The sequence below is a fragment of the Ursus americanus genome, chromosome 36 (assembly GCF_024610735.1).
Source record: "Ursus americanus isolate L20-20 chromosome 36, mUrsAme1.1.p, whole genome shotgun sequence".
NCBI lineage: Eukaryota > Metazoa > Chordata > Mammalia > Carnivora > Ursidae > Ursus > Ursus americanus.
In genome coordinates this window covers 1,548,054-1,572,476 of record NC_142162.1, presented here as the reverse complement: position 1 = coordinate 1,572,476, position 24,423 = coordinate 1,548,054, and the positions used below count along the sequence as shown (strand labels likewise).

General features: G+C 40.3%; 1 protein-coding gene across 2 annotated transcripts; it reads right to left on the bottom strand.

Annotated features, from left to right (window-relative positions):
• AFG2B (AAA ATPase AFG2B) lies at positions 1–20,869 on the bottom strand. Of its 2 annotated transcripts, XM_045812268.2 has the most exons (8): positions 19,666–20,866; positions 17,846–18,031; positions 11,630–11,788; positions 8,361–8,570; positions 7,659–7,851; positions 3,572–3,702; positions 1,879–2,004; positions 1–284 (listed from the first exon to the last, which is right to left on the bottom strand). In XM_045812268.2, the coding sequence occupies exons 1-8, from the start codon at positions 20,758–20,760 to the stop codon at positions 117–119; spliced, it is 2,268 nt and encodes a 755-aa protein (XP_045668224.1). In that variant the 5' UTR covers positions 20,761–20,866; the 3' UTR covers positions 1–116. The 2 variants fall into 2 exon arrangements, 1 of the variants encoding a protein (XP_045668224.1); XR_006782381.2 differs by lacking the exon at positions 1–284 and having other exon boundaries at positions 1,880–2,004; positions 7,627–7,851; positions 19,666–20,869.
• Positions 20,870–24,423: the final 3,554 nt, after the last annotated feature.

Here is a 24,423-nt window from a genome sequence, read left to right as displayed (position 1 = left end):
TACAAAGTCTTTTATTTACAGGAAATAACACACACAAACTCTAAAAGTGCGAAGTTGCAAACCATAGGGCAAGTTTGCAGTTAAATTAATCCTTGGTCAGAGATGTAACATAATTTTTAAATATCCTCTAAGTTAGAAAATCCTTGTTTCTGAAATAAGTTTTCATATAAAGTCAAGTCCTCGTGACTTAAGGATGGCTTTACAGTCTTCAGTGATTTTAGAAAGTGCTCTTGTTTCACTGTGGTTGCTTCTAATCCATTTTCTTGCAGAGCCAGCAAGGCAGCCTATAGGAGAGAAACAATAGGAAATAATGTACTTTATTATTTTTTTGACAATTTATCGTAACACTTTATTTTTTTTTTAATTTTTAAAAAGATTTTATTTATTTGAGAGAGAGAGAACACAAACAGGGAGGAGGGGCAGAGGGAGAGGGAGAAGCAGGCTCCCGTGCTGAGCAAGGAGCCCAACTTGGGACTCAATCCCAGGACCCTGGGACCATGACCTGAGCCCAACGCAGCCACTTAACTGAGTGAGCCACAATGTATGGTAATACTTCAAAATCTGAGGGTAAAAACCTCAGCCCCACTTCTTAGAATTCTAATATTCATGACAATTTAAAAAGTTAAATAAGGTGATTAAAAGTTGTCTTAACAGACCATAATTTCTTCTATATTAAACTCTAGCCTTAAATGGGAAGAAAGAATAAGCAAGTTGCGGCAAAATATATACACTGTGAGCCCATTTATATAATTAAAGACAACAGACTATCTTCCTGGCCTCACAGTAGGAGTTTTTAAACAGGACACAGCACTGATCATAAAGGAAAAGATCAAACACATACTCTATGACCCAGCAAGTCCTTTGTAGGTACATACACATGTAAAACAGACATATCTACACATATGTACTAACAGACATGTACAAGATTGTTCATAGCAGCATAATTTATAACAAAAAAGTAGTAACCCAAACGTTCAAGAAAATGGACGAATAAATGCAGTATATTCATCAACTAGAATATTATGAAGCGATGGAAATGCACAAACTACCATTATACGCAAAACCACAGATGAATTTCACAAACATAATCTTGAGTTAAAGAAGCAAACATAAAAGTATATATGGCCCCAAAGCAGACAAAACTAATCTCCAGTGCTGAAAGTCAGGAGTCTGGTTCTCTTTTGGGAGGGAGACTGGGAAAGCCGCAAGAGAAGTTTCTAGGGCACTGATAATGTTCTTTCTCTTGTTACACAAGTGTGTTCATTTTATGTGAATTCAATGAACTATATCCTTATGATCTGTGCATTTTTCTGAATAGTACATTTAATAAAAGTTTATGGAAAGGGAAATACCTACAAGAACTTCCTTTGCTCTCAAAATTTAGTCTAAATCCCTTACAATGGCTTCCAAGGACCTGTGTGATCTGGCCACTGTCCAGCTCTTCAATGTCAAGTGATCTCTCGCTCCAGTCGTCGGCACATTTTGTTCCCTCTGCCTCGACACCAACCCCCTCTACCCCCCCTTGAGCCTAGTCAGCTCTCTCATCATCCTTCCAATTTCACTTTACACATGCCCTCTCTCAGAAAGCCTTCTCTGATGCCTCCGGGTCTGGGTCAGTGCCCTTCCCAGGTGCTCCCACAACACCCTAAACCACATATTTTCAACTGCCAATGCAGTACTACAATTCACCTCTCTGCAACCTGCCACAAACCTGTTAAGGTCTGGAAGGGAAGGGAAAGGAAGAGGCCATATCTGTCTGTTTCACCTTACACAGTGCTTGGCACATGGGAGTCTTTTAGTAAATGGTTCCAAGTGAATGAAGATCTGAATACATGAAGAAATGATTTCAACCATATGTTCTTTCACTAATTAACTTACTTCTTTGCAAAGGTTTCCAAGATCGGCACCAGAGAAAAAACAGGTTTCTGCTGCTAGGTTTTCTAAGGAAACATCAGGCCCCACTGGCATGTTTTTTGTACAGACTTTCAAAATAGAAAGCCTGCCCTGGAAAAAAAAATTTAAAACAATATGTTTATAATCTTTTAACATTTATGTTTGATACAAAGCTATATTAAAACATTTTAAGTGAGTGTTTCCTGTTATACTACAGAGGAAGTGCATATATTTATTTAATAATCAGGGGACCCTGGGTGGCTCAGTCATTTAAGCATCTGCCTTCAGCCCAGATCACGATCCTTGGGTCCTGGGATCAAGTCCTGCATCAGGCTCCCTGCTCATCAGGGAACCTGCTTCTCCTTCTCCCTCTGCCTGCTGCTGCCCCTGCTGTGCTCTGTCAAATGAATAAAATCTTAAAAAAAAAGTTTATATTTATTTAATAATTAAACAATAAGAGTCACTTCTGAAGAGGCAAGGAAGAGTAACTCATCAATGGCTCATATGATAATGATAAAAATAATGACATGATAAACTTTTAGTACTTTTACAATAATTCTTTTTTTTAAGATTGTATTTATTTATTTGAGAGAAAGAGAGAGAGAGAGAGAGAGAGAGACAGAGCATGAGTGCGGCAGAGGGGGAAAAGCTGGCTCCCCACTAAGCAGGGAGCCTGACGTGAGCCTCGATCCCAGGACCCTGGGATCATGACCTGAGCCAAAGGCAGATGCTTAACCGACTGAGCCACCCAGGTGCCCCTATAATAATTCTTAAAATAGCCAACTGTAGGTATATTTCTTTAAGAGACATGATGAGTCCCTGTTTTGGTTACAAAAAGTGTTATCAAACATGGTTTAAGAAGCAAAAACATGAATTATCTAGACACAATTTAAAAATAGACATTTAAAAATTTTTTTGGGGGGGCGCCTGGGTGGCACAGCGGTTAAGCGTCTGCCTTCGGCTCAGGGCGTGGTCCCTGCGTTGTGGGATCGAGCCCCACATCAGGCTCCTCCGCTATGAGCCTGCTTCTTCCTCTCCCACTCCCCCTGCTTGTGTTCCCTCTCTCGCTGGCTGTCTCTATCTCTGTCAAATAAATAAATAAAATCTTTAAAAAATAAATAAATAAATAAATAAAATAAAATAAAATAAAATAAAATAAAATAAAATATTTTTTTTAAGGAAGGAAGGAAAAAATTTATTTTTTGTCTTTAACTATTCCCTCCGAGTGGCTGTGGATGTTAAGGGCAAAGATTTACTGGTTCTTTGACAATGGATACATTGTGTAAGCTCTCTAATCTCAGACTTTCCCACTATAAAATAAGGATACTGATGCAAATTATCTCCAAAACGTTTTTAAGACTTTAGGATTCCTCCATTCTAGTCGTAAAATAATGTTGATTAGACTTAACAAGCTCAGTATTTTGAGGATGCCACAACAGTGAAATAAGGTAACTACTTTACTTTAAGGCTTATATTTCTCTGGAAAAAGAGTATCCAGCAAAAGCAATCAAAATTATGATTTTATGAAGGGCCACCAGGCAAGAAAGATTGCAGAACGCAGTGTAAGACACACTATGTGCGTACATATCCAGTTTGGGATTCAATTCTGCTAGGCTCCTTAGAGCTCAGACACTGATGTGTTAAGAATCCACACACAGCGTAAACATACAATGATTACCTTTTCATCTGGAGGTGGAATATAAATAATCTTATCTAATCTTCCAGGTCGTAACAAGGCATCATCTAATACATCAGGTCTATTTGTTGCAGCAACAATCGTGACACTTCTATTAAAAACTTCCTGGAACTCTGAGGGAAAACACACAACACAAAGTAATGTCAGTAAGCTGTTTTTAAATTTTAAAGAAATTATAAATCAGAAGGTCTATTTATTTTTAAATAAATAAGCATATCCTTTTCTTGGAACTGGAATGCTTATGCCTCCTATTCAGACCACCTTTGTGATATAAACATATGCTAAAACAAATTATTAATCAAAGGTACTACTTTGCCTGTGGTGAAGGGACTGGCCAATCCTGAGGGACATCTCTCCATATGAGAACCAATGGAGAGAGAACAGCAGAGAACACCTACTGAATGCACCTGAGCCCCAAAGAAGGATTAGAACCTAAGTGGATGACTTGAAAAGACAGAGCACGTGACTAACAGGTGCAGATGTATGGTTATGAATCACTCTGGCTCTCATGTCCTGCAAGAGAGAGATTTACCTTTGCTTTTTAAAATTTTTCTTTCTAGAGGCAAAAATATGACAACATAAGCTACAGATGTGTAAATATTAGATAAAGATAAGAAATATACAAAAGCAGCCAGGGCAAAGCCTTACACACGCTAAGTATTCAAAATTGTTTGTTGAACTTCCAACAAACAAAAGTCCAGGACCAGGTGGCTTTTAGGTGAATTCTACCAAACATTTAAAGAAGAGTTAATACGTATTCTCAAACTATTCCAAGAAACTACATGTTTCTTGAAGAAGAGGAAGGAAAACTTCCAAATTCATTCTATGAGGCCAGCATTATCCTGATACCAAAACCAGATAAAGATACCACAAAAAAAGAGAACTAAAGGCCAGTATCTCTGATGAACATAGATACAAAAATCCTCAAGAAAATACTAGCAAACCGAATCCAACAATACATTGAAACAATCATTCGCCACGGTCAAATGGGATTTATTCTTGGGATGCAAGGGTGGTCAACCAACATGATACATCAATAAGAGAAAGGACAAGAACCATATAATCATTTCAACAGATGCAGAAAAAGCATTTGACAACATCCATTCATGATAAAAACTCTCAACAGAGTAGGTTCAGAGGCAACATACCTCAACATAATAGAGGCCATATAAAAAAAAAAATCCCACAGCTAACATCATACTCAATGGTAAAAAAAAACCAACTGAGAGCTTTTTTCCTAAGGTCAGGAACAAGACAAGGATGTCCACTCTCACCACTGTTATTCACCATAGTACTAGAAGCCCTAGCCTCAGCAATCAGACAACATAAAGAAATAAAAGGCAACCGAATCGGCAAGGAAGATGTCAAACTTTCACTATTTGCAGATGAGATGATACTCTCTACAGAAAACCCAAAAGACTCCACCAAAAACCTACCAGACTGATAAATGAATTCAGTGAGGTCACAGGATACAAAAACAATGTACAGAAATCTGTGGCATTTCTATACATTAATAATAAAGCAACAGAAAGAGAAATTAATAGTCCCATTTACAATTATACCAAAAATAATAAAATATCTAGGAATAAACTTAACCAAGGAGGTGAAAGACCTGTACTGTGAAAACTACAAAACACTGATGAAAGAAACTGAAGATGACCCAAACAAATGGAAAGACAGTCCATGCTCATGGATTTGAAGAAAAATATTGTTAAAATGTCTACACTACCCAAAGATTTACTGCAATCCATATAAAAATACCAACAGCATTTTTCACAGAACTAGAACAAACAATTCTAAAATTTGTAGGAAAGCACAAAAGACCCTGAATAGCCAAAGCAACCTTGAAAAAGAAAAACAAAGCTGGAGGCATCACAATTCCAGATTTTAAGTTATATTACAAAGCTACAGTCATCAAAAACAGTGTGGTACTGGCAGAAAAGTAGACACATAGATCAATAGAACAGAAAAGAAAGCCCAGAAATAAGGCCACAATTATACGGCCAATGAATCTTCGACAGAGGAGGCAAGAATATGCAATGAGAAAAGAGAGTCTCTTCAACAAACGGTGTTGGGAAAACTGGACAGCAACATGCAAAAGAATGAAACTGGACCACTTTCTTTTCTTCTTCTTCTTTTTTAAGATCTATTTATTTATTTGAGAGAGAGAGAGAGAGAGAAAGAGAGTGTGTGTTTGGCTGGGGAGAGAGAGAGAGGGAGGGGGAGAAGGAAAGAATCTTAAGCAGACTGCCTGCAGAGCTCAGAGCCTGACACAGGGCTTGATCTCACGACCTGGAGACCATGACCTGAGCCAAAATCAAGAGCTGGACACCTAACTGAATGAGCCACCCAGGCACCCTGAAACTAGACCGCTTTCTTAAACCAAACACAAAAATAAACTCAAAATGGATTAAAGACCTAAATGTGAAACCTGAAACCATAAAAATCCTTGAAGAGAGCACAGGTAATAATTTCTCTGACATCACCCATAACATCATCTTTCCCTGATGCAAGGGAAACAAAAGCAAAAACAAACTATTGGGAGACGACATCAAAATAAAAACCTTCTGCACTGCAAAGGATATAATCAATAAAACTAAAAGACATCCTACTGAATGGGAGAAGATATTTACAAATGACATATCCAATAAAGGATTAGTATCCAAAATATATAAAGAACTTATATAACTCAACACACACACAAATAATCCAATTTAAAAATGGGCAAAAGACACGAACAGACATCTCTCCAAAGACATACAGATGGCCAACAGATACATGAAAAGAAGCTCAGTATCACTCATCATTAGGGAAATGCAAATCAAAACCACAATGAGATATCACCTCACACCTCTCACAATGGCTAAAATCAAAACCACAAGGAACAAGTGTTGGCAAGGCTGTAGAGAGAAAGGAACCCTTGTGCACTGCTGGTGGGAATGCAAACTGGTGCAGCCACCGTGTAGAACAGTATGGAAGTTCCTCAAAAAATTAAAAACAGAACTACTCTATGATCCAGTAATCACACTACTGGGTATTTACCCAAAGACTACGAAAACACTAATTTGAAGGGATATATGCATCCCTAAGTTTACTGCAGCATTATTTACAATAGCCAAATTACGGAAGCAGCCCAAGTGTCCCTCAATAGATGAACGGGTAAAGAAAATGTAGTGTGTACATACACACACACACACACACACACACACACACACACACACACATTAACTACACTAGAACGAAAAAATTTTTTTTTAATTGAACTGAATAATCAGAGTAGTTCCCCAGTTATGTGATCTCTCAAAGTAGTGAGTTCCCTGTATCTGCAAGTATTTTAGCAAAGGCTGAGTGAACACCTGTCAGATACTGTAGAAGGCATTTCTGCATTATGAGAAAACTTGATTAGAAAATCTCCTGGGTCCCTTCAAATTCTAGTGTCACATGTTCCTAAGGAACTGTAAGACTCTCCTTCTATGGAATTATTTTTCAAATGGGAAACAAGTAAAAACAAGGAAGGAATAAAAGAAAAATTATCCGTTGGTAACTTAAGGATATCAAACTCTATCTAGGAAGAGATTCAGAAAGGGAGGAAGGGACTTCCAAAGTCATTTTAATTTCATTATAACCAAGGAAACCCATTCCTCAAGAAAACTGGAAGTTTTAAATTACTATGATCATTGGTTATAACAATGTTGTTATTTTGTTTCATACAAAAATTTTTAGGAAGGGATGAACACTGGTTCTTTAGGATATAAAAATAAGAATAAGCTCCCTTTTCTATTAGCAATATGTAAAATTATATTTCTAAGTTTTAAAAGTAAAAGTGACATTCATATATATTTGAGATAACTTATTATAAAATTTACCTCCTTCCTAGGCAGATCACAATTTTTAGCAGGTGTGTAGAAATCCAAACAGAGTCAAACTGAAATTATATAATTCCTTCTACGAGATGAATCCAGCATAGGCAAAGCTAGTGCATATGCACTGTATTTAATGCTGGCCTGGGTTTTTGGTATATTCTGGCTAATAAATACCTCTTTGCTTTTTTTCAGCTCCTTGTATTTACCCTGTTGATCTGATTTACTTCCTCTTCTCTCTGTAGTCTTCAGTCCTACACCATCTAGTTCATTCAGAAGAACAGAAAGAACATGTTCTTGAACACTACATTCTGTTTTGCTGATGGATCGAGAGCCCAAGATTGAATCAATCTCATCCAAAAACACAATTGCTGGAGTATTTGCTCTTGCTTGTCGAAACACCTTTGGTTAGGAAAATAAAATTATCAAAAAGCCACACATTATTTAATATTCCAGTGAATATATGCTTTCTGCATTACTACTTCTAATTTTTAAAATAAAAAAAAAAGATGTTAAATGTCTAAGAATTGGGGAATAAATAAATAGAACAAAAAACAATACAGTATTACATACAGGTTAGAAATCGTATTTTCAAAAAGCATTTAATGTATGGAGTTTTAAAAGTGATAATGATTAAAAAATCATGATAAAGATACAACCCTCAATTTTAAAAGAAAAACAAAAAAAATAAAGCAAGTTCACCAAAATGTTAATAGGAGGTAGAGAGATTACAAAGGATTTCTTATCTAACACTTTCGTATATTTTCTAAATTTTCTATAAACAAATACATATAATTTTTCTAACTAAAAAAAGGGCCAGTAATATTTTTAATAACTAAGGTTTATCCTTAAAGCATGCCATGAAAATTCAAAAGGACACTTAACTACATGGGGAAAATAAACAAACAAACCTGAGACAAGACTTTTTCTGAGTCTCCAACAAAAGGAGAAAAGAGATCAGCACCGCTCACGGAAACAAAAGAGCAATGACAGCTTGTGGCCAGCGCCCTCACCAGTGTGGTTTTAGCACATCCAGGGGGACCATACAGGAGAACTCCCTTTGGTTGTGTCAGGCCCATCCGGACAAATTCCCGAGGGAATTTTAGAGGCCACTCAATACTCTGTAAGTACACAAAAAGGGATGTATCCAATAAGAGACAGTTAGTATAATGATAAAACATCCAATAATTCAGTAAATTCATTTGTTCACTCAACAATTCTTAGGTATCTGTTATGAGCTGGAAATGCAGACCATTCTCCATGCAGCAACCAGTGATCTTATAACCTAAGTCAGGTCACATCATTTCTTGCTTAAAACCCTTCAATGACTTCCCATCAGAATTAGAATAAAATCCAATTCCTTCCTGCCAGTGATTACAAGGCTTTACATAGCCTGACTACTTCCCAAATACCCCAGTCTGTTCCCATCTCAGGACCTTTATTTGCTATTCTCTCTGTGTGAACATTCCTTTAAGATCTCTGTGTGGCCATCCCTCATCATTCAGTCTCAGCTCAAATGTCATTTCCTGGGAGAGGTCTTCCCTAACCACTCTAGTTAAAGCAGACCCCCCCTCCACCCCCAACACAGCCAGTCTACACCACTGCCCATCTTTTACTTTGGGAGCACTTACTCATTCACTATCTGAAATTATTATTTTTCCATGTTGGGTTTGTCATTCTGCTCCTGCTAGAATGTAAATAAAGTTCACCTCTAAACAGCCACACCTAGAATGATACCTTCCAAAAGTCAGCGCTCCACAAATGTTAACTAAACAGTAAACAAGTCCCCTTTACCTCTGAGCTAGGTGATTTCATTATTGTCATGATTTTACAGATGCAGAAGCTCAGGCTTACAAAAGTAACCTGCCCGGGTCTTGTTTCTAGTGAGGCAGTAGAGCTGAGGCTGCCGCCAGGCGGTGTACATCAAGAAGTGCAAACTCTCAACTACTGACGTCTTGCCTTTCTACAAAAAGGGATAAGATCCTGTACCAAGGGAACTCAGATTTTAGTTGGCGAGACAGACTTGTAAACTAACAATGAGGCCAGCAAAGGGCATTCCCCAGAGAAGGAACAGTACACACAGAGACACATGAAACTCTAATTCATCTCACCAGTAAGCAGGAACAGAGGGGAGAGTAGGGGAAGCAAGGAGCAATAGAGTTTTGCTGCACCTTGAAAGTTTAAGTCAACACTGAGGAAGCGGTATGGAGAATAGACTGGAAAGAAATAAAACCAGAAGAGGGAGACCAGTTAGAAGTCTCTTGTAGGGGCACCTGGGTGGCACAGCAGTTAAGCGTCTGCCTTCGGCTCAGGGCATGATCCCGGCGTTATGGGATCGAGCCCCACATCAGGCTCTTCTGCTATGAGCCTGCTTCTTCCTCTCCCACTCCCCCTGCTTGTGTTCCCTCTCTCGCTGGCTGTCTCTATCTCTGTCGAATAAATAAATAAAATCTTTAAAAAAAATAAAGAAGTCTCTTGTAACAACTCAGACTATAAAAATAATAAAGCTGGATGTGTCACAGGCAGTGGCAATGGTGTTGAAGGGATGGACATGAAACACGAAATGTAACTCTTTTATGCAGGGACTATGTTCTCCAACCACAGGGGAAGTTACACCTATGTATGACATGACCCATACATTTAGAAGACGGGTTTCTTTTCTTTTCTTTTTTTTTTTGAAGATTTTATTTATTTATTTTGGAGAGAGAGACAAAGTGCCTGAGCGGGGAGGGGAAGGAGCAGAGAGAGAGGAAGAGGGAGGAAAAGTCTAAAGCAGACTCTGCACTGAGCACAGAACCCAACATGGGCCTCGATCCCACAACCCTGAGATCATGACCTGAGCTGAAACGAAGCGTCAGACGCTCAACCAACTGAGCCACCCAATCGCCCCTAGAAGATGGGTTTCTGACTTAGGACATGGGTGGCTGGCTGTGTTCACAGAGGTAGGGAACCCAGGTATGGAGGTGGGACTCATTAGCTGAGTTTTGGACATGCTAAGTTTGAGTTCCCTGTAGATCACCTGGTAGGCAAGAAGCTAAGCAATTCTGATGATCAAAAGAACTATCTGCATTGGATATAAAGATTTTCAAGTCAATAGTTTTCAGGGGACAGTTGAAGCCTGGATTGAGGATCATGGACTCACAAAATCCAACAAGAGGCCTCCAAGGTACCTGAAGCAGTAACATTTAAGGTTTGGGAAAGAAGTGTTCAGAAAGGCAGGAAAGCTTAACATCTCAAAGCTAAAGAGTGTCTGTAACAGGAAGGTGTGGTTAATCTCTTATGTACTTCGTGAAGATTAAATGAGACGATGCATGTAAAAAATTAGGGAATATCATAAATGCACTGATCCGTGGACACAAGGATTCTACGATTCAATGCAGAAATAGCTTCTAGTTATAAATAAATAAATAAATAAACAAATAAATAAATAAATAAATGTGATACTTCTAAATCAGTCTTTTGTATGGGCAGTTACAGAAACCTAGTTCCTTACGGCAGGATTACCTGAAGGTAAATTAACAAAATTAATTTCTGAAACTGAAATGCAAGTGGGAGCATCCGGAGAGTCGTGTCCCTCAGCATCCACAGTGAGAACCAGTAACCACCCAGGCCATACTGTGTACTCTAATTTTGTGCTTTTACTAGTCCCAGGGCAAACTCAGGCCTACAAACTAAAAATCTGTATTTTACCATCCACAAACTAAGAATCATTTTTACGTTTTTAAATGCTTGGGAAAAAAGTCAAAAGAATATTTTGTGACATGTGAAAATTACGTGGTTTCTGTATCCATAAATAAAGTTCCACCAGAACACAAGTTCTGATTGGTTATGTATTATCTACGGCTGCTTCCATGCCATGAAGACAGAGCTGAGTGGTTGCAATACAGACTGGATGGCCCACAAAGCCTAAATATTTACTCTGTGGCCCTCTACAGAAAAGTCTGCTGACCCCATTCTATGAAATAAAGCCTTTAAAGCAAAAACAAACAAAAGAAGGGTGAGGTATTTGATACCTATAGAAGGCCAGTCAAACCAGGCCTGAAAAGGGCCCCCTGGATTGTGATGTTAGGATGGCATGACTGATGGCAGCAAGAAAGTCTCAGCGAGTGCAATTTGTCTTCACCACAAAAGTGGCACAAACCCTACCATTCTACTGGTGTCAGCGAACTCTCTAGTTCACCTGTTTTAACTTCAGCTTGACATCTTCAAGGCCACCAATCTGCTCCCAGCCAACAGGCTTGATGTCCATCAGTCCAACAATACTTCGAAATGATGAGGGTTGAATCTTTTTAAAAGCTTCAAGGAAGTCAGCTTCATCAATAGCCGGGTTGTCCTTGTTCTGAAGAAATATGCCCCAAAAAGCAAAATCAGACCAAAAATTACATGGGCCTTTTTTTGTGGTACAGGAGCACAATTATTTCTTTTTTTAAAAAACTCTTCTTTTGAATTTATAAATCTATTTTATCATAAAAAACCTCACACACACAAGACAAAAGAATTAAATGTCTCCTTCCCCAGCTCTCCCCACTATTCATCTCTAGAGGATGTCAACCATTTCCTGTGCATCCAGCAGTGTTTCATGACAGTCCGGATATGTACACCCTTTCAAACAGATACATAAGTGGGACCCTGCTGTACAAATTAACCTGTACTTTTCTTCACTTACACTAGAAATCTTCTCCTATCAATTAATATAGTTCAACCTCACTCTTTCTGACAACTGCAAAAGACACTAGAGTATGAGTGTACCATAGTTTAACTGCATCCTTCTATTGAACATTACGTTGTTTCCAGTCTTTTATCAAAAACAAAGGTACAGCTGAAAATGTTTGTGCACATGTTCAAGTATTTTATATACTATTTCCTCCAAGTAGAAGGCACATTTACGATTGTGACAGGTATTACCACACTGCCCTCAAAGCTGCACTGCTAATATAAAGCTCTTCTTCCCATACCTCTCCAGCACTGGGCATTACCAAACTTAAATTTCTGCCAGTGTGACAGAGGAAACGGTACTCACTATTGTGTGAATTTCTTCAATCAAGAGTGAGGTAGAATATGGAATTAGAAAATCAGCTTTTTAATAATCACATATAGTAAAGGCTGTTTGGGGCAAGAATCATCCATGGATGTAAAACAAGGGGAGAGGAAGTGCGACAAGGAACATGATCTCAAAGGGCATCTTCACAGATTTCTTATTATTTGCAAAGGGAAACATAGCAGCTACACAGTGGAGAAACTGGACAAAACTCTGTTTGATCACACCAATCCATCACTGATTAGGGACATCACCATTGAGGGGCAGGCAGACATCTTGTGACTTTGCATGTGATACCTTAAGGACACACCATCACTTATGGAGTATTCCAAACCGGCATGTGTAACCTGAATCTGACTATGAAAAAATAGTAGACAAACCCATATTGAGAGACATTTTATAAAATCACTGACCTGTATTCTTAAAAACTGTCAATGTAAAGTAACTCATTAAAAAGAATGCTGGGGAGCCTGGGTGGTACAGTTGGTTAAGCTTCCAACTCTTGGTTTCGGTTCAGGTCATGATCTCAGGGTTGTGAGATCAAGCCCTGTGTTGGGCTCTATGCTGGGCATGGAGCCTGCTTAGGATTCTCTCTCCCCTTCTGCACCCCGCCCCGCATGCTTTCTCTCCCTCTTAAAAAAAGAAAAAGCAAAGGGAGAATTGTGGATTAAAAGAAACTAAAAACTAAACACAATGTTATCCTGAACTAGATCTTGAAATGGAGGGAAAAAAATGCTAAAAAGATCAAGACAACTACCAAAATCAGAGTATGGACTGTAGATCTGATAATGTCTTGTATCCATGTTAAATTTCCTGAATATGATTATACATAACCATACGTGGTCTCGTATGGGGACATATTTTTTCTTAGGAAATGGATAATGAATGGGTTATGGTGTATACAACCCATCTTCAATTGATTCAGAAAAAATTAGCAATATGTGTATGCATATACATTTAGAGACAGAGAAAGAATGATAAAGCTAATTTGGCAAAATGTTAAAAATTGGTGAATGCGGATGGAGGGTTTAGCAAGATTTCTCTATTTTACAACTTTCCCTAAACTTTTAAATTATTTCAGAATAAAGAGTTAAAAAAAAAACTGAAAAAGATTAATTTTTTAAAGATTTATTTGTTTGCTTCAGCAGTACATATACTAAGATTTAGTTATTTATTTTAGAGAGACAGTGAGAAAGAGAGCATGTGGGAGAGGCAGAGGGAGGGGGAGAGAGAATCTCAAGTAGACTCTGCACTGACCGCACCCAAGGAAGGGCTCACCTCACAACCCTGAGATTAGGACCTGAGCTAATAAGAGTGGGACGGTCAACCGACACCGCTACCCAGGCACCCCTGAAAGAGATTAATTTCTAAAGAAAGTAAAGTTAAGGATTTTTCATGTTTACTGGCTATTTGTAATCCTTTTACTGTCTACTACCTCTTCTTATTTTATTACCCATTTTCTCTTGGATTGTTGGTCTTTCCTTATTGATTTATGAGAACTCTTTTATCAAGGTAATTGGTCCTTTTGTCATAGGCCAAAAGGACCATCCCCAAATGGTCAAATTAATAGATCATTTCCTTTCTGACCATTAGGTTTTATGTTATGCTTAGAAAGGCCGTGTTTGGGGAGCCTGGGTGGTGTAGTTGGTTAAGGATAGGATCTTGTGGCTCAGGTCTTGAAATCAGGGTTGTGAGATCCAGCCCTGCCTTGGGCTCCAAGCTCAGTATGGCATCTGCTTAAGACTCTCTCTCCCTCTGCCACCCCCCAACACCACTGCACATTCTCTTTCTCTCTCTCTCTCTAAAATAAAGAAATCTTAAAAAAAAAGGTCATCTTCAGTTTAAGATTATATTTTAGAGAATCTTTCTTGTAATCTCTTTGATTATTCTAGTGAAGCAGATTTTTTGTTCGTTAGAAACTGGTTATATTTATAATATCTGTATTATATTTAAGATTTGCCCTCATATTAAATTCTGAACGCTGTCAGAAAATTCCCATCTTCTTTTCTTTTCTTTTTTTTAAGATTTTATATATTTCAGAGACAGAGAGAGCACATGAGCGGGGGTGAGGGGCAGAGGGAGAGGGAGAAGCAGACTCCCCACTGAGCAGGGAGCTCAATGTGGGACTCGATCCCGGGATTTCAGGATCATTACCTGAGGTGAAGGCAGATGCTTAACCGAATGAGCCACCCAGGCGCCCCCCCAAAATTCCCATTTTCAACAACGAACTACTTTATCTCATTTATATAAAATTATATATGTGCATATATATGTATAGAGCTATTCTGAACAACATTCCTACAAATTATAATTTATGGGAGGTAGATTTCAGGCAATTCTTACTTTCTTTCTTTCTTTTTTTTAAAAAATATTTTCTTTATTTGACACAGAGAGACACAGCGAGAGAGGGAACACAAGCAGGGGGAGTGGGAGAGGGAGAAGCACGCTTCCCACTGAGCAGGGAGCCCAACATGGGGCCTGATCCCAGGACCCCGGGATCATGACCTGAGTTGAAGGCAGACGCTCGGGAACTGAGCCACCCAGGTGCAATTTTTACTTTCTTTACAATGTTTTTATCTGATTTAATTTCTCAAGAAGAACAATATTAAATAATTTTTTATAATAGCACTTTTTTTTTTTTTTTTACTACTAGCAGTATTAGATGTTGGGTACCTGAATACTAATTAATTTTTAAGTAACACCAACTAAGATCACTTATACGTACATTATTTCACCTTACTGTCATAACCCTTCCAGACAGATAAAATTCTTTTCCCTCTGTGTATATATGTGTATGTATTAAACTGTATTTCTAATCCTTTAATAACAGACTTCACAAAAAGCTGAACAAATTTTAACACATCCCTTGTTTGCCCTGGTAGCGGCCCCAGCCCCTCAGCTGCCTGAGGGGCAAAGAAGAAAAAGACGAAGCCAGTACCTTCCAAGGTGCCTGTCCCTTCTTCCTTTTTGCCTTTCTTCCTTCCACTTCCCCTGGTTGTTTATGAACTCAGTCATCACTTGTGGTCACTATGCCTGGGCAGGCCCCTCCTGAAGTAGCAGCTGGCTGGTCCACCTAAGCCAGGGGGCTTAAGGTCAAACCTGGAACCTCAAAGCAGAGGGAATACTAAATGTAAATCTCCCTTCCCAGCCCCTGGTACTCTCCTCCTCCCTTCCTAAGGCATAGAGTCTCACACCTCTACCCATGAGAAGTGTCATTCAGTGTTCAAGCAGCTTTGGTTCTCAACTCAGAAGAAAACTTACAAGTTCACCTAACTCCTTCCCCACCTTCAGTGTACGTGTTAAAATAAATGGAAATGAGGAAGGATGTAAATTATATAGGTAAAAAGGTTTTTAAAAGTTTGGATGATAAATCATCCTTTTATAATTTAAACAAACTCAAAATGGTTTTTAAAAATTACAAGATCAAAGAAAGGACAACGTTAATGTTATAATAGTTACAACAGAGATTGCAAACTTCATCTCAGAATCCTCAAGGTACTGAAATTAATTTTTTTCCAAAGGGGTTTAGAGATTAAGGATTACAATTACTTATTACATACAAAGTGAAGAGATTTCCCAATGCGTTTTCAATGGTGTTGAAAACTATTTTCAATAGTGTTGAAAACTATTATATTTAAGCTAACATCCTAAATATTTTTAAGAAAGGTAGTCATGAATCAAAGATTTCAATCTCAAAGACAAATTTAAAGATTTTATTTACTTATTTGAGAGACAGTGACAGAGATAGTGAGAAAGAGTATTAGTGGGAAGGAGAGGGAGGAGCAGACTCCCTGCTGAGCAAGGAGACCGATGCGGGGCTCGATCCCAGGACCCTGGGATCATGACCTGAGCCAAAGGCAGACACTTAACTAACTGAGCCACCTAGGCGCCCCTCAAAGACAAACTTAAATAAAAATTCCAGCCCAATCTTCTTCTGGTTAGAAAAGGTTATCTTCCCCACAAAATATTTATTTATTAATAAGAAAGGAAAAAACAGATGCAATGAGAACAGAGTATTTCTGTGATCCTCCTGTCCAAAATGCAAAAGCTGAATCAAATCATGAGGAAACATCAGTCAAAACAAAACTAAGGAATAGTCTACAGAATAAATGACCAGTAGTCTTAAAAAGTTAGCCATACACCTGGGTGGCTCAGCCAGTTAAGCAACCAACTCTTGGTTTCAGCTCAGGTCATGATCTCAAGGTTGTGGGATCCAGCCTCATGTCAGTCTCCACACTCAGCATGGAGTCTGCTTGTCCCTCTCCTTTTGCTCCTCCTCCAGCTCGCACGATCTCTCTCTCAAATAAATAAATAACATCTTTTTAAAAAATTAAAAATTAAAATTAAAAAGGTAGCCGTAGAAAAAACTAAAGAATGTTTGTAGATTAAATAATACTGGGGCGCCTGGGTGGCTCAGTCAATTAAGTGGACTGTCCAACTCTCGGTTTCAGCTCAGGTCATGGTCTCAGGGTCCTGGGATTGAGCCTTGTGTCAGACTCCAGGGAATCTGCTTGAGATTCTCTCTCCTTCTCCCTCTGCCCCTCCTGTTCATGCTGTCTCTCTCTCTCTAAAATAAATAAAATATTTTTAAAAAGAAGAACAATAAGAAATCATGATAACTAAACGCAATGTGTAATCTTGGATTACTTTTTTTCCTTTTAAAATTTCTGCTATAAAGGAAATTAGTGGGACAGACAGTGAAATCTGGATAAGGTCTATAGATATTGGGTAAAAGCATCGTGTCTGTTAATTTCTTCATCTTGATAATCGTACTGTGGTTAAAGTCTTTGTTTTTAGAAAACATACACTTAAGATTTTAAGACTAAAAGGTAATCATGGCTGCAATATATTCTCAAATGTTTCACAAAAAAATATACGTAAGAAGAGAACTATATCTATATGTAGATATATATAAAAACACAGATGAAGAGAGAAAGTAAAACTGGTAAAAAGCTACATTCGGAGAATCTGGGTAAAGTAAATACAGAAATTCTTTGTACTATTTTTGCAACTTTTCTCTAAGTCTGAAATTGCTTCAAAATAAAGAAAAATTAAAAAGAAATATGTCGGACTGTTCTGGAGCCACACTGTCTTTTTCCTGGCTGCTCTGGGCTTTGGCACTAGGGAGTTACTATGAGAATGAGGGAACATGCCCTGGTAGACCTGGTGGCCCTCTATCCCCACCTTCAGTCACGTGCTAGTCCCAGGGAGATGAGATGTAAAAATATTTGTAAGTAATAGCTGTGGAAGGTATCAAAAGTTCCAAGAAAATGTACTTACCACTTGTTTAATCCCTAAATTCATTTGTTATAAGAATGAAAAGATCAATATGCAGGGTCATACATCAATACTCCCTACCTTCTCACTATGAAGGACAGCATGCAGGGCAGCCTCCCTACAAAGCGCAGTCAGGTCTGCACCAACATAGCCAACTGTCATTTCTGCAAGGAGGCTCAAATCGACTTGACTGGAGATGGGCATCTTTGAGGTAATCACTTGGAGTATTGCCTTTCTTTGTTTAAGTGTGGGCGTCCCAATGACAACCTATATGCAAAGCAAAAAAAGAAAAATTAAAGTTTCCACAGTTTAAAATATTATGTAGTATTTTTATCCTCTCAAATGTATATAACTTAGTGAACAAATCTGGAAGCAGAACTATGTACTCTTAAACATACCATAGATTCTGAATATATTAAAATCCTAATCTTCCAGAAGACTAACAATGGCTAGATAGTTGCACAAGGAAAATTACATACAGATCTTCCTCAACTTAAGATGGGGTTACATCCCAATAAATCCATAAATTGGAATTATAGTAAGTGGATAATGCATTTAATATACGTAAGCTACTAAATATCACAGCTTAGCCTAGCCAACTTAAATGTGCTCAGAGCATTTACATTAACCTGTTTGGGCAAAATCATCTAGCACAAAGTCTATTTTATAATAAAGTTTTGAATATTTCATAAAATTTATTGAATACTGTACTGAAACTGAAAAACAGAATGTTTGCATGGGTATAAAGTGGTGGTCAATGTTGATTGTTTGCCCTCATGATCTCCTGGCTGTCCAGCACCATAAGAGGGCATCTCACTGCACATCACTGGCCTGGCAAACGATCAAAATTAAAAATTCAGAATGTTTTCTACTGAACGCGTATAGCTTTCAGACCATCGTAAAGTTGAAAAACCATTTATTTGAACCACTATAAATTGGGCAAGTTCTGTAAGCCAGGGATGCAACAGTAAACCAGATAGTCTAGGTCCCTGCCCTTAAGGATTTTAGTCAGGAGACAAGTACTAGATGGTGCAAAAAAGAAATCTGCTCAAGGTCTGCACAGATTAAGCTAAAAGTGTGCAATTATCATCCATCTCTTTAGAAATCACTATTCAAACTATTTAATCAGGAATCAATTTGGGGGGCGCCTGGGTGACTCAGTCGTTAAGCATCTGCCTTCGGCTGAAGGTGTGATCCCAGAGTCCTGGGATCAAGCCCCACATTGGGCTCCTCCGCTGGGAGCCTGCTTCTTCCTCTCCCACTCCCCCTGCCTGTGTTCCCTCTCTCACTGGCTGTCTCTCTCTCTGTCAAATAAATAAATAAAATCCTAAAAAAAAAAAAAAAAAGAATCAATTTGGGACTAAAGCTTATAAAATAGACGCCAGCTTTGAATACTCAATCTTCCTGGCAACTCGGAGCAATTGTGGTTATTTCTCACTCGTGGGACAGGATGCTGGTGTCCTGACAAGGAATGAATAAACCCAGAAGAGTTAATGCCTGGTTTGATTTAGTTCTTTCCTGCCTTCTCCCTTTTTATTTCAACAAAATTATTTCTTGAGGTTATCCTACTTTAAATAAATTTATTCCAAATCCACAAGAGTTTAATATGCTTACGGCTGACCTAGTTCCCTTAAAAACTAACATTGCCTATTGTACTCATCTTCACGACCTGCACAACAAAATTAATCCCTGAAGGCCATCTTGCTTCTCTGAACAATTCGACTCGTAAAACAGGTCCCGGCTCACGTATCACACAAGGGCAGAGAACGTTCTCTGCATTACAAAAAGCCCCACTCCAGCCTGACTGCCAAACCTAAGCGGCAAAGCCCTCAGGGCAGCCAACCGAGCCTGAAGAGGCCTTGGTTCCAAGGACAAGGGGCTGACAGCCCAGTCTTAGTTACCTCTCGGTCAAATCTCCCCGGTCGGCGCAGCGCGGGGTCTAGAGCGTCTGGCCGGTTGGTGGACGCCACGACCACCACCTCGCGGTCCCCACTGATGCCGTCCAGCAGCGTCAACACCTGGGCCACCACGCGGCTCTCGGGGGCTCGGTGTGGGCCGCCCCGCCGGGGACACAGGGCGTCCACCTCGTCCAGGAAGAGGAGGGTGGGTCTGCGGCTGGCCAGCTCCCGCGCGCGCTGGAAGACCTGCCTCACATTCTCCTCGGTCTCCCCCGGCCGCGCGCCCTGGAGCGCGGGGGCGCTCACTGCCAGCAGCTCCGCGCCGGCTTCCCGGACCACCGCCCGCACCAGCTGAGTCTTGCCCACTCCGGGGGGACCCGCCAGGAGCACCCCGCGAGGCACTGCTAGCCCCAGGGCCGCCAAGGTGCGAGGGTAGCGGAGCGGGAGGCTGAGGAGCTCCCGCAGCGAGTCGGCCGCCTCCGAAAGGCCCCCCAAGGGCACCTCGGGCGGCGGCTTCGCTTCCGACGGAGGCACCCAGCTAAGACAGATGCGGGTTCGAGGGGTGACCAGGCCGGCCGGATCCGGGTTGGGCGCCCCGCTAACGACGTGCAGCGCGGCCACGGGGCCAGGGGCCCCCGGTGGAGCGGCCACCACGTGGCCCCGGGAGACCCGTCGGTTCCTCAGAAGCTCCTGCGCCGCCTCCAGCACCGCGGCTGGATTCAAGGCACTGGGTGCGCCTACTCCCTCCCGCAACACCGGCCACACGGTGAGGAGCCGCAGGGACGGGCAAGACACTAGGCGGAGGCTGCTTAAGCTGAGACTCCCCCGGAACCCTGAAGCCCCCACAGCCGTCCCGGGGCTCGCACACTGCGGATCCAGTTGCACAAAGCCATCTGCTCCGTCCCGCCGCAGCCAGGCGGTGCAGAGACAGGAGCCGCCGTCAGGCAGAGAGATCTTCACCGCCGAGCCCAAGTGTGCGCCCAAGGTGCGGAAGGCGGCCGGGCCCAGGCGACAGCGCTGGGTCCCGCGGTCCCTAGGGTCTAAGGGTAGCACCTTTAAGAGTGGCTCTTGGGGAAAGGAACCTGACTCCGGAGCCATTGCACACAGAGAAGCCCGAGCCGAGGAAAGCCGGGCAGGAATTCCACCAGGGCCAGAAAAACGGGTGCACCGCGCTCCTCGGCCGGAAGTAGGGGACGCGCATGCGCCAGGGATGACTGTTGCTAGTCCAGGAGTGGAGGCTGAAAGGGCCAATCGGGAAGTTAGATGATGCCCTGGCGGTTGGCGGGGTGTCGGATTTGACGAAACCCAGCGGCCCGTTCCAGAGCTGTATGGAAAGGGCCTTAGTTACGGGTGTCTGAGAGTCCTCATAAACCAGCTTCAGGAGGTCATTAAGCGTATACATAGGTCCCCCTGGCGCTCAGACTCGAGCATCACCACCAGCGCTTTGTGAACCTCCGCTGTCTCTATGGGCACAATATTTTGGAGTGTTGTGGTGCTAATACCTAAGGTGACTTAGAATAGCTGAGAAATACAGCCTTGGTGCCTCCGAAGTATCTGGGTTCTAACGCGTTCAGAAGGTCTAGGCATGCCTTTCCCATAGCAAAGCACCAGCATTGCCAAGAGAAAAGCACAGTGTAGCGTTTTCAATCCCTGGGAGAGAGAAAAGAAGGAAAACCAGGCAATCTGACGTTTGGTGGAACACCAATATATTCTGCTCAGATTCTTTATTCCTGTAAGGGCCAAGGGCAGGCGGGCCCAACTGTACAACAATGGCATAGTGATTATTTTAAATTGAAGCTACCTGGGGAACAGCTGGTTCAAGGGCACTCAGACTCTGCCCCGTCCCCAGAAAGCAAGAAAGAAACGTCCCATGTGAAAGGTACCCTCTCCGTACTAAGAAATAAGAAGACATCCTTATCACCAGCGATAGGAACTTTAAAGCTGAGGAAGCTGTAGAAACAAACCTTGTGACTTTTTTTTTTTTTTTTTTTAACTAATCTACTACCTCAGCCCGAATTCCACTTTGGATTCCTTACTAGTTTAAGCTCCCAAACATCTATTTTATTTTATCCTGTCAATTCCTCACTAATCTATTGTTTTTGTCTACAAAGCATAAAAACTGCCTGTCTTGGTCATTTCTTTGGTCTCAATTTCATTATTGGTCCTCTGAGCACATAATAATAAGGCTTTGGGTTTTTCCCCCTATTTATCTGTCTTGTGTAAATTTAATTCTTACTCCAGTTGAGAGACCTTGAAGGGCAGAGAGAGGCTTTTTCCTTCCCTACACTTCTCTATATGTTCTTTGACAACTTAATCATAACCTCTTTTATTCATGTGATAAGTGCTTATTGCCTATTTGGTGCACAGCAGGACGAAGACCTGTATTAGAGGCGATGCCTGTCTACAGTATTGAGAATACCGCCTGCTATTCTCTTTCCACCTTTCTTCTCCCTTCCCTACAGGGGATTACCCTTTTCAACTTAGAAAAATTTGTGAATTTATTTTAATTCCAGCATAGTTAGCATACAGTGTTATATTAGTTTCAGGTGTACAATATAGTGATTCAACAATTCTGTATATTCCTCAGTGCTCACCAAGATAAATGTACTCTTAGTCCCCCCTTACCTATTTCACCTATCCCCTCACCCACCTCCCCTCTGGTGACCATCTGTTTGTTCTCTGTAGTTAAGAGTTTGTATTTTGGGTTTGTCTCTTTTTCCCCCCTTTGTTCATTTGTTTCTTAAATCCCACATATGAATGGAATCATATGGTATCTGTCTTTCTCTGACTGGTTTATTTTCTTTAGCATTATACTGTCTAGCTCCATCCATGTTGTTGCAAATGGCAGGATTTTATTCTTTTTGTGGCTGAATAATATTCCATTGTATATATATACCACATCTTCTTTATCTATTCACCTATCGATGGACACTTGGGCTGCTTCCATAATTTGGCTATTGTAAATAATGCTGCATTATTTACAATAATGTATATATCCTTTCAAATTAGTGTTTTCATATTCTTTGGGTAAATACCCAGTAGTTTGATTACTGAATCTTAGGGTAGTTTTATTTTTAATTTTTTGAGGAGCCTCCATACTGCTTTACACGGTGGCTGAACCAGTTTGCATTCCTACCAACAGTGCATGAGGGTTCCTTTTTCTCCACATCCTTGCTAACGCTTGTTTCTTGTGTTTTTGATTTTAGCCATTCTGTCGGGTATAAGGTGGTATCTCGTTGTGGTTTTGATTTGCATTTCCCTGATGATGAGTGACACTGAGCATCTTTTCATGTGTCCATCTGTAGGTCTTCTTTGGAGAAATGTCTGTTCATGTCTTCTGCCCATTTTTAAATTGGATTATTTGGGGTTTTTTGTGTGTGTTGAGTTGTGTAAGTTCTTTATATATTTTGGATACTAACCCTTTATTGGATATGTTACTTGCAAATATTTTCTCCCATTCAGTTGGTTGTCTTTTAGTTTCATTGATTGTTTCCTTTGCTGTGCAGAAACTTTTTATTTTGATGGAGTCCAAATAGTTTATTTTTGCTTTTATTTCCCTTGCCTCAGGCGACATATCTAGGAAGATGTTGTTATGGCTGATGTCAGAGAAATTACTACAAGGATTTTTATGGTTTTGGGTCTCAAATGTAAGTCCCTAATCCATTTTGAGTTTATTTTTGTGTATGGTTTAAGAAAGTGGTCCAGTTTTCCCAACACCATTTGTTGAAGAGACCTTTTCCCATTGAATATTCTTGCCTCCTTTGTCGATGATTAATTAATCATATAATTGTGAATTTGTTTCTGGGCTTTCTGTTCTGTTCTGTTGATCTATGTGTCTATTTGTGTGCCAGTCCCATACTGTTTTGATTACAACAGCTTTGTAATGTTACTTGAAGTCTGGAATTGTGATGCCTCCAGCTTTGTTTTTCTTTTTAAAGGTTGCTTTGGCTACTCTGGGTCTTTTGTGGTTCCATACAAATTTTAGGATTGTTTGTTCTAGTTCTGTGAAAAAAAAATTGCTGCTGGTATTTTGATAGCAATTGCATTAAATCTGTAGGTTGCTTTGAGTAGTATGGACATTTTAACAATATTTGTTCTAGAGGATTACTCTTCCTCTGTATCAGCTGGAATATATTTCCTGTCCTTTTTAATTCTGCTCAGCAAAAAGGGTTCCAGGCCTTCAAAATCAAGAAAATATGCCTTGTTTTTATCTTAACGCACATCTCTCTACCTCTGTTTTTCCCACTTCACTGCAACCCAAATTTATGTGATTACAAAATTGAGATTGCAGACAGAGTGCTTAAATCACTGGGGGCTGGTGGATTTCTTTCTACTTATGCAAATAATCTATTGTGGACTCTATAGCAATGTCTTCTCAATAAAAAATATTGTGAGATCTGGGATCTTAAGACCAATACCAGTTCCTCTTACTCCAACCTTGGGGCACACACTATGACTGACCTGTGGATTCCATGTTCACTTCATCTGGTTTCTACTGTATGTTTCCAGCTCCAGTGCTGGAACATCTTAAAAGAAACCAGGCAATAGCCTAGTAAGGGGAGGTTTTGACCTGGGTAAGTCACCCATTACATACCATTTTCTTCTTTCTCTCAATCTTATTGCCTTCTTTTTTTTTTAAGTAATTTTATTTATTTATTTTTGAGAGAGAGAGAACAAGCATGAGCAGGGGGAGCGGCAGGCAGAGAGAGAAACAGGCTCCCCGCTGAGCAGGGAGCCCCATGTGGGACTCGATCCCAGGTC